This window comes from Aptenodytes forsteri, unplaced genomic scaffold (genome assembly GCF_000699145.1).
Source record: "Aptenodytes forsteri isolate BGI_AS27 unplaced genomic scaffold, ASM69914v1 Scaffold260, whole genome shotgun sequence".
In the NCBI taxonomy this organism is placed as follows: domain Eukaryota; kingdom Metazoa; phylum Chordata; class Aves; order Sphenisciformes; family Spheniscidae; genus Aptenodytes; species Aptenodytes forsteri.
In genome coordinates this window covers 90,981-101,577 of record NW_008795557.1, presented here as the reverse complement: position 1 = coordinate 101,577, position 10,597 = coordinate 90,981, and the positions used below count along the sequence as shown (strand labels likewise).

Sequence of the window (10,597 nt, the reverse complement as noted above, 5' to 3'; positions counted from 1 at the left end):
GTTAGGTTATCAGTTGGACTCGATGATCTTAAAGGTCTTTTCCAGCCTAAATGATTCTGATTCTATGTGTTGGCACACCCCATGCCGTGAGACTGGGGACCCCAGTGGTTTCCATTGGGTCCATACATGCCACCACCATAGGGGCCATGGCTGCTCCTCAGCTCTTGTTGCTGCAATTCTGATGGGTGCGCACGCGGATGGGACGTTTCTCCTGACCCTAAATCCTCCTCAATGCTGGGACACGTCCCTTGCTTGGTGGCCAATTCTGAACTGCTCCTACTTTGCCGTGGAGCTTGGGGCTCCTCTGGGATAAGAAGATCAGGTATGGCTGGGGGATGAGGGAGGGGAAAGGCCATGTTTCCAGCAAGGTGAGAGTTAAAATAAAGGTAGGACTTCTTCTCCATGGAGGAGAGAAATTAATGGCTCCCATAAGCAGGGAGTGAACCTGCAAGCCAGGAGGATCTTGGCAGCCTCTGGGGAAGGAATAAGGATTTTGGAGGGCTCAGACCAACTCTAAACATGTCCCGTATTTAATGAGTAAAATGGTTTTTCAGGGATTTTAGGCCTGAAACGGTCTGTACAGCTCCCTATTCACGGCAGATCCTGTGTCCTCTCTCCCACCAGGGCTGGTGGCAAGCCCTGGCTCTGCTGAGCCTCCATCACCAGCACCCCCAGGTGCTTGAGCCTCCATCACTGGGACCCCAATATGCTCCAGGAGTCTCAGAGTCCAAGCACTGCAAGATCCCCTCCTGGTCCAAATCCTCAAAGCGTGGGGCTAGGAAGGAAGTCCCTGCGCACCCCCCACACCCCCGGTCCCACCTCACACCCCTGCCTCCCCCAAATCCCTGCACAAAGTATCTGCCCGCATAGCACCAGCAGGTCTTTGCCCATCCAGCACCCATCAAAGGGACAAATCAGGGGCTGTGACACCAAATCCTGTCCCCCGTTGCCTTTCCCCCTCTCTCTGGCTGTGTTTCTTTCCCCCCACTGCAGTCCCCAGCCCCTTTTTTCCCATATATTTGAGGCAGGACAAAACTCATAACAGCAGTGACTCTGGTCCCGGTCACTCATGGGGCTTCAGTCCCAGATCAGCGTCATGGTGGGGACAGCCAGGAGCTAAAACCACAGCAGCCGCTTTCCTTATCTTTAACCCTTTTTTGTCAAACAACCACATTTCCACACAGACAATCCCATCGCCGTCCCGGGATGTCCCCCAGCCAGCAGCAGGGCCTGGGGCACCCCCACAAAGCTGGTCCCCATCTTGAGTTCCTCTAGATGTCACCCTCAGCCGTCTTTTCGCCCGCTCGGATTTTCCTTTCTCCAAGATCCTGCATTTTTTTTTTTTTTTAAATTCCTTTCTGATCTCTTTCCGGCCAAGTGTGATTGCAGTTTCCTCTGGGCGTCCATTTCATCAGCCCGAAATTAAGGAGCGGAGGAGAGGGGTGGCGGGCGGCCGGCGGGAGCGCATCCCGCCTCCCGCCCCGCCAGGACCCCGCTGCTCCCCGGGCTGGCTGAGCAGCCCTCGGCACACCCTCGCCGCACCCCTCTCCCAACCCCGGCCCCGCTTGGCCCGGAGGCCGGGGGGATCCCCCACCTCAACGCAGGCACCATCAGTTTTGGGGTGACTTTGCTTTTTTTCAGCTGGGTTTTCCCCCCACGCCACCCTCTTCACCCACAAAGGTGCCCCCGCCATACTGCAGTGGCCGGATGGTTTTTCTCCCCCCTGGCTCTGAACTGCAAGGCCATCGCTGCTGGCACTGCCCATCTTCTCCCACCGCCACTGGATGCCAACGCCAGGGCCGGATTCAGCCTCGACGAGAAGGTCACGGCACCTCCAGCCCACCCTTTTCCTCCCCGTCGCCGAGCCCGGCTCCGTGCCGCGGCCGTGGTGCGGTGGAGGGGACATCGGCCGTAGAGGAAACCCGTGCCTGGAGCGAGCAGAGAAAATCCCCAGGGAGGTTTCGGCTATTTGGTTCGTCCTCTCCTGCATGAGACAACCCCGGCTCTGCGGCTCTGCCGGGCGATGGCCGCGCAGTGAAGATGTCCGTGGCCAGGCTCAACAGTGTCAATGGCTTTCTGGAGGACAGCAGGATGGAGGCAGGGGACATGGGCAGGATTCTCCGCTGCCTGGAGATAGGCACCGTCCTCACCTTATTCTATCAAAAGAAGTCGCAGAGGCCGGAGCGAAGGACCTTCCAGGTGAAGTTGGAGACCCGGCAAATCATCTGGAGCCGGACGCCCGAGAAGGTGGAAGGGGACAGTGAGTATCAGTGGCAGCGGCGCTGTGGGCTGGGGATGTGCCGGTGGGGTGCCCGGCCACAGTGGGGTGCCTGGCCGTGGGGTGCCTGGCCATGGTGGGATGTCCTACTGTGGTGGGGTGACTGGCCGTGGAGTGCCTGGCTGTGGTGGGGTGCCCTGCTGTGGTGAGGTGACTGGCCGTGGGGTGCCCAGCCGTGATGCGGTCCCTGGGAGGGGGGTGCCTGGCCATGGTGGGGTGCCCTACTGTGGTGAGATGCCTGGCTGCAGTGGTATGCCCAGCCACAGTGGGGTGGCTGGCTGTGGTAGGGTGCCTGCTGCAATGGGGTGCCTGGGCATAGTGGGGCGCCTGGCTGCAATGGGGTGCCTGTCCATGGCAACGTGCCCAGCGACAGTGGGGTGCACAGCCTTGGTGGGATGCCTGGCCATGGTGGGGTGCCTGCCCATGATGGGATGCCTGGTCGTGGTAGGGTGCCCAGCTGTGGTGGGGTGCCTGGAAATAATGGGGTGCCTGGCTATGGTGGGGTGCCTGGCCACAGTGGGGTGCCTGGCCATAGTGGGGTGCCTGGCCACAGTGGGGTGCCCAGCTGCAGTGGGATGTCTGGCCATGGTGGGATGCCCAGCCACGGTGGGTAGCCTGGCCACGGTGGGATGTCAGACCATGGTGGGGTGCCCAGCCGCAGTGGGTAGCCTGGCCATAGTGGGGTCCTGGCCATATTGGATGCCCTACCATGGTGGGATCTTTGGCCATGGTGGAGTGCCTGGACACAGTGGGGTGCCCTGCCATGGTGGGATGCCCTACCATGGTGGGATGCCCAGCCACAGTGGGATGCCCTACCATGGTGGGGAGCCTGGCCATGGTAGGATGCCCAGAGATATAAATGCAGGAGTTGCTGGGCTGAGCAACCCTCACCTCCTCCATCCCAGCCTCACATGATCCCTAAGTTGCCGTGGGGCTCAAGCTGCTGCCATTTCATCCCTGGGGTTTTATACCCTCCCTGGCAAGGAGGTAAAGGAGCCGGCCACCACCTTGCCTGCTCACGGTGCTTTTAACCCCCAAAATGGGGTGCTCAGACTTCCAGGGCAGGCAGCAGCATGGGGTGGAGCATGATGGTGGCCCCATGCAGCCCAGAGAGAACTTGGCCAGCTGGGCTCTGCCCCACATGCATTAATGATGTCAATGCAAAGTTTGGACTGGTGGCACTGGCATCCGGCACAGGAGATGCTCCCACCGGAGCATCCATAAAAAATCACCCTTATTTGTGGATTTGCTGGTGGCTAGTAGGCTGTTGGGGCATACTCCCACTGCTGGGCATCGGTGGGGCTCCATGCCTTGGTGCTCGTTAACTGGTTGCTTGTTACCTCAAGGCTTGCAACTCCTCTTAAATTGAGCTAAGAAGAGCCAATGGATGAAAACATGGGGTTGGGGTGACATGGACCTATACATCACCTCATCCCATATCCCCATGTGGGGAGGAACGCAGTTTTGGGGTATCATCTCACCTGGACGATGGCAAAGCCCACCCTAGAGATTTGGGAGATGACAGGTGCCTTTTCCCTGGGGGGGCTCAGAGGGTGTCATTAAAAATCACCAATCACCCACCCAAAAATCACCACCCACCGATAATTTTGTGTGAGACAGAGCAAAATCCCCAGGAGGGTTCAGCTCCCGCTCAGAGGGGCCGACCCCAAGCCAGATTGTCGGCCATGGCGAGGCTTTGAGTCGAGAAGGAGGGTGGCATCTGGAGATGAGTGTTGGCACGAGCAGGATCCGTGCTTGTCCAGACCTGCTGGGCTCAGGAGCAGATTTGTGGGAGGAGGAGGAGGAGGGATGGGCAAGGGGAGGAAGTGCACCCATTTTTGGAGAGGCGGTTTTGGTCCACATGGGGAAGAGCTCGTTCCTCGCTCACGGAAATAATGCGTTTCCAGCTCCTTGGTTTTTTTCAGGAGCACTGCACACCACCAGGTCAGGGTCTCGGGTCACTCCCGATGCCCTGCCTCAGTTTCCCCACCGGTGCCTTGGGATCTGGCTTCTCCCATGCAATCGCCCCCGTGGAAATGAGTGGGCATCCTCCAAGGTCATCCAGAAGGGGAAAAAAAAAGGAAAATCCCTCTGGAAACGGTACAATCCTGCCATCCAACCCCACCACCCGCTTCCCCCAGCCCTGGGTGGGAGCAATCCCGGTCTTTGTGCTGGGCTGGAACATCTTCACCCCGTGGTCCAGCCCTGCTCCGTGCTCGCACATCCTCCCACTCGCTGTGATTTTATGGAAGTGCCAGGATCTCCTGTTCAACCCTGGGATCTCGCTCCCACCCCACGCCCGACCTCACGCCTGCCCGGGCCATTTTAAATCCCCCCTTCAACCAGGCACCCCGCTTGCAGAGGGATTAGCGGGGACGACCAACAGTGTTGATGTCTCTGTTAAGGACTGGCAGGGCCAGGACACGGATCCTGGCTCTCCCCGAGATGCACCGCACCATGCAGGCTAATTACACGCTTCATTAAGCAGCTGATGGACGCGTGTCCATGCCGATGGGTTTGCCTGTAGCATCGCCTCCAAAATTAACCTCATCCCGGAGGGTTTCCAGCTCGTCGCCCTCGGCAGACCCTGGTCCCCAGTGCAAGAATGAAATCTAGTGGAAAACAGCCCAAAAGGGATCTTTACAAGAAATTAAAAGAAATAGAGGTGAAGGCAGCTTGGCAAGCCCAAGAGCATTTTCAGAGGGATGGTTTGCCACGACGACAGCTAATTGGGATCACACCTCCAGCCTCACTAACGCCAAATAATTAGAAATAGGACCGTTTGGGGAGGAGAAAATCCAGATGGGGTTTAACGCTGCTGGACCAGGAGGAAATCTTTTATTTCAGGTTTTAAATCAGCTTCACACCACCACGGGAAGCCCTGGGGGATGCAGTCACCCAGTCCCCCCTGTACAGGAGGGTCTGAGCTGCCACGTGTCCTGCAAAAAGGGGTGACTGAGGCGAACACGAGGGAACATAGCTCGTGCCACCACAGATCTGCCCAGGCCAGTGGGATTTCCCAGCACAACTATTCCCTCCGACCGCTTCGCTTTGCTTTGCTTTTCTCCTAATGCATTAAGAAAACTCCCAGGCTCTCAGCATCCCTAAAAGCCACTGGTCCTACATCATCTTCCCACCATCCCTATATTTAAAACCTTCTTTGCACCACGCTGCTCACTTTGCATTAGAAGAGAAAAGGGATTTTCGCAGCTGGAACTGACTTCCAGAGTGTTTTAATCGCCCGGGACCCCTGAGACAATGCAGGGAGGAGTTTGGAGACATAGTTCTGACATGATTGCTGCAAATCCGCTGCAGATGTGGTTTCCAGGAAGCCACCGGCCGCGTTGCATTGTGCAGCCCCGCGCCGCTCCCTCTTCCCTCGGCTCTTTGTGGGGCTGGGCTATTTGCCCTGCAGAGAAGGACTTGGGGGTACTGGTGGATGAAAAGCTGGACATGAGCCAGCAACGTGCGCTCGCAGCCCAGAAAGCCAAGCGTCTTCTGGGCTGCATCCAAAGCAGCGTGGCCAGCAGGTCGAGGGAGGGGATTCTGTCCCTCTGCTCCGCTCTGCTGAGACCCCCCTGGAGCACTGCGTCCAGCTCTGGGGTCCTCAGCATAAGACAGACATGGACCTGTTGGAGCGGGTCCAGAGGAGGCTACAGAAAATGGTCAGAGGAACACCTCTGGTATAAGGAAAGGCTGAGAGAGTTGGGGTTGTTCAGCGTGTAGAAGAGAAGGCTCCAGGGAGACCTTCTTGCAGCCTTTCAATACTAAAAGGGGGCCTAGAGGAAAGATGGGGACAGACGGTAGTGATAGGACAAGGGGCAACAATTTTAAACTAAAGAAGGGTAGATTCAGACTAGATAAAAGGAAGACATTTTTTACAATGAGGGTGGTGAGACACTGGAGCAGGTTGCTCAGGGAGGTTGTAGATGCCCCATCCCTGGAAACGTTCAAGGTGAGGTTGGACGGGGCTCTGAGCAACCTGATCTAGTTGAAGATGTCCCTGCTCATTGCAGGGGGGTTGGACTAGATGACCTTTAGAGGTCCCTTCCAACCCAAACCATTCGATGATTCTATGATTATTGGCAGCACCCAGAGGTTGGCTCCAAGGCCAGATCCTGGCATTGTTGAACTGGGGGGATGGCTGCGTTGAGACATGTTGGCGGAGCCCCAGTAGCCGCCGGCTCCTCACCCCTCTCCAGCACCCTGTGGATGGGCAGGTTTGGGGATGAGCAGCTGGTTTTTAACCTATAAACCCATTTTTACTCCCAAATATCTGCCTGTTTATACCAAAGCAGGTTTGCTCTGAGCCATGGGGGCTGCACGGAGACAGCAACGGGGTTTCATTTCTTGAGGTCTAGTCCCAAAACAAAGCACATGCAGGGGTGCAGGCCTCCTGTGTATCACGTGTGCTAAAATCTCACCTCGATTCGTGAAATTTGGCTTGTCATCATCCAGCGAGGGAAGGTTGGATAAAACCTCCAGTGTTTTCCGGAGCTTTTCTGCCAAGAAAAACTATTCTGCACCTCTTTTCTTGCTTAAGCAGCCCGATTTCTCCCCCATCCCTTATTCCTCCCTGCGCTCGCCTTTTATTTATCCCCTTTGGATTAGGCTGAGGGTTTCTGTCAAGGCACCAGCATGCCTGCACCCTTCCCCACCGCCGCATCGGAAACGTGGCCGGGCTGGAAATTCTCCGGGAAATGACCCATTTCCTCGTCAGGACAATACCCCGGCGCGGTGGTCCGGCCGCCCTCGGCCGCACAAAGTCCTTTCCGGTGCCGGCGCCTCAGCCCCGGAGGGCAAAGCTGCCCAGGGGTGATGCTCGGGGTATCGAGAACAACTTTGGGTATTATTACTAATATCATCATATTATTTTTCTGCTCCTGGTGGGACATGTCTGCTTGGCAAAACCAGGGGTTGGAAATCTCCCCCAGCAGCGTAGCTGTGAGGAAGACCGCGGTCCGGAAACCCAGCCCTCCTGCCGCCGGCGGGGCTTTATATAGCGAGATAATGACAGAGCAGCACGGCAGGAAAGAAACGCCCTGTGGTCCGGACTGCCAGGGCTCCAAATTGCCACCTTTGGGCAGATGTCTTCAATTAAAAGATGAGCTCAGCCTGCCCTGGAGCAGGGTCTGTCTTGGGGAGGAGAAGGCAGGGGAGAGGCAGCTGGAGATGTGCTGGCTGGGATGGGGCTGGCTGAGTCTGGTGGACACATGGCACCCACAAAGCAGGGAAACCAGTGGGAAGCACTGTGGTGACACCCCATCTTGGGGACATGGGTCCCTGGAGGACACACAGCAGTGGGGTGCCATCACACACCTGGGGGCAGAGCTGCAAGGACCTGGAGATGTGGCTCCCTGGAGGACACATGGCCATGGCACCCATGGTGCCGTCACACAGCTGCAGCAGTGCTGCAGGAGCACCCTGTCTTGGGGACACGGCTCCCTGGAGGACACACGGCCATGGCACCCGTGGTGCCATCACACAGCTGCAGCAGTGCTGCAGGAGCACCCTGTCCTGGGGACACGGCTCCCTGGAGGACACATGGCCATGGCACCCATGATGCCGTCACACAGCTGCAGCAGTGCTGCAGGGATGCCCTGTCCCGGCGACATGGCTCCCTGGAGGACACATGGCCATGGCACCCATGGTGCTGTCACGCAACTGCAGCAGTGCTGCAGGGACACCCTGTCCCAGGGACACGGATCCCTGGCACCTATGGCACACATGGCCATGGTACCTATGATGCCATCATGCACCAACGGGCAGTGCCACGGGGATGCCCCATTCCGGGGACATGGTTCCCTGAAGGAAATGCAATACCTGTGGTGCCATCACACTAACAGACACATCACTGGAGGGCAGCGGGGACGTATCTCCCTAGAGGACACATGGCCACAGCACCCACAATACCATCACACACCCATGGGCAGTGCCATGGGGACACCCCATCCTGGGAACAAGGCTTCCCAGAGGGCATGTGGTGTCCTGGCAGTCCCATCTCCCACAGCCTTCCTGAGCCCCACACATATGTCTGCAGTAGCAGGGTGGCTGGCGACAGTCCCATGTCCCTCTCTCCCCGCAGTCGACATTCGGGAGATCAAGGAGATCCGCCTGGGGAAGAACTCGCGGGACTTTGAGCGCTACCCCGAGGACGCTCGCAAGCTCGACTTTACCATGTGCTTCATCATCCTCTACGGGATGGACTTCAGGCTGCGGACGCTCAGTGTGGCTGGTGGGTGGGCTCCTTCCCCATTCCCCCCAGCCACCCTCAGGCTCTCACCCCCTCCCCAGCATCCCATCTACCCCATCCCAACCTCACCACCCTCCTCTTCCTCCTCCAGCTTTCTGCGAGGAGGACATCAACCTGTGGATAACGGGCCTCAACTGGCTGGTGGCAGACACCCAGAAAGCCCAGACCCCGCTGCAGATTGAGAGGTGAGAAAGGACCAGCGGGTCCCGTTTCCCAGTCCCCATCTGGAGGTCTGGGGAACAAAACCCGCCTGGGTTTGGTCCCCCCTGGGGCTGAGCACCATCTGTCCAACCCTTCCTTCCCAGGTGGCTGCGGAAACAGTTTGATGGGATGGACCGGTCACGGGAAGGCAGGTGAGCACTGGCATGGCCCTGTGTTGGGAAGTGGCCAGTGGGTTTGGCTGGACAGGGCCGTATCCCCCCAGTTGCACCCCAAATCTGGAGGCTGAGCCAGGCTGGGAGCGGGGTTTGTGGGGCAGGGTGTACCAGGTTATTTGGGGTTCTTGAAGGCACCAAAAATCAGAGACTCAAGTGCAAGTCCCCACCTTGCTGCTGTAGGGACCATAGGGACCCCGATGCCCCCACGCCCGCTGCTGCATTTCCACCAGCACCAGGAAGGGCTGGACCATTAATGCAGCCCATAAACATCTCCCCAAGTCAGGAAAAACCCCAAATCAAGTGAATTTGGACTTAAAAGATTATGGGGATGGGCATCACCTCCAGATGGGATGATGGCTTAGAGCACCCAGTTGGTTCTTGGGCGTGCTCCCTCTCCTCAACCCTCTGCTCACACTCGTGCCAGATCCCGTGTAATTAGGGGTCCTGTGCCACTGCGGAGATCCACAGCCCGGTAGGGTGGGAGCCCTATGCCAGAGACCACACTGGCACCAGGATTTGGGGTGGGATCCCCGATGTCGGGAGCTGAGACCCATCCAGGGGTTATCCATCCTCTGCGGGGTCTGGCCGGTGCCCTGACGCTGGCTCACCCTCCCGCAGCATCACAGTGAAGGACCTGAAGGCCATGCTGCCTCAGGTGAACTACCGCGTCCCCAACATGAGGTTCCTGCGGGACAAGCTTGTGGTAAGACCACCCTGGGCACCCCTGCTATGTGTGGAGAAGGTCTTCAAGCCCCCACAGCTGGGCTGGAGCCAGCCCTGGTGTCACTGGCTCCAGTCGGGTGGCCCTGCTCTCATGCATCACCCTCTCTGGCAGGAGGTGGAAGCCAGGAATGAGATGACTTTCTCCCACTTCATCCAGTTCTACAAAAACCTGATGTTTGATGCACAGAAGTCGGTAAGAGCCATGGCTTGTCCTCCCAAGCATCTCCCGCCCGGTGTGGCGTGTCCCCGGCCAGCTAAGCCCGGTCTCCTCCTTTGCCTTGCAGGTCATCGAACAGCTGGAGCTCTCCTTCCCCTTGCGGTGAGTACCTGGGAGCCCAGCGGCTCCCATCCCGGCCAAGCCTCCAAGGGTCGGATCCATCGGGTGGGCAATGCAGAGCCTGGGGAGAGCAGAGGGTCCGGGCAGTGCACGTGGCCCCGGAGCATCTCCCAGCATCGGGGCAGGCTTGGGCTGGAGGGGATGGTGGGGATGGCAAGGGTGGTCTGAGGGGCAGGGATGGGAGAGGGAATGGGAGCAGGGATGGGAGAAGGGATGAGCAGGGATGGGAGAGGGGATGGGAGCAGAGATGAGCAGGGATGGGTGCAGGGATGAGAGCAGGGATTTGAGCGGGGATAGGTGTGGGGATGGGAGCAGGGATATGAGTGGGGATGGGAACAGGGATGGGAGCAGGAATGTGAGTGGGGATGGGTGCAGGGATGGGAGCAAGGATTTGAGCATGGGTGGGTGTGGGGATGGGAGCAGGGATGTGACCAAGGATCAGTGCAGGGATGGGATCGGGAATGTGAGCGGGGATATGAGCAGGGATGGGTGCCAGGGATCATAGAATCATAGAATCATAGAATAATTTGGGTTGGAAGGGACCTCTGAAGGTCATCTAGTCCAACCCCCCTGCAATGAGCAGGGACATCTTCAACTAGATCAGCTTGCTCAGAGCCCTGTCCAACCTG

The 10,597-nt window shown here is 58.1% G+C and overlaps 2 protein-coding genes across 2 annotated transcripts in view; one reads left to right on the top strand and one right to left on the bottom strand.

Annotated features, from left to right (window-relative positions):
• ZC3H3 (zinc finger CCCH-type containing 3) overlaps nt 1-1,906 on the bottom strand; it is a 204,738-nt gene extending 202,832 nt beyond the window's left edge. Inside the window, exon 1 of the mRNA XM_009282171.1 lies at nt 1,696-1,906. Within this exon, the coding sequence (XP_009280446.1) occupies nt 1,696-1,906 (211 nt within the window). The remainder of the gene's footprint in view (nt 1-1,695) is intronic.
• LOC103901296 (1-phosphatidylinositol 4,5-bisphosphate phosphodiesterase gamma-1-like) overlaps nt 1,494-10,597 on the top strand; it is a 20,038-nt gene continuing 10,934 nt past the window's right edge. The window contains exons 1-7 of the mRNA XM_009282156.2: nt 1,494-2,260; nt 8,364-8,513; nt 8,623-8,716; nt 8,837-8,884; nt 9,527-9,611; nt 9,744-9,824; nt 9,916-9,950. Coding sequence (XP_009280431.1) covers nt 2,041-2,260; nt 8,364-8,513; nt 8,623-8,716; nt 8,837-8,884; nt 9,527-9,611; nt 9,744-9,824; nt 9,916-9,950 — 713 coding nt within the window. The 5' untranslated portion in view covers nt 1,494-2,040. The remainder of the gene's footprint in view (nt 2,261-8,363; nt 8,514-8,622; nt 8,717-8,836; nt 8,885-9,526; nt 9,612-9,743; nt 9,825-9,915; nt 9,951-10,597) is intronic.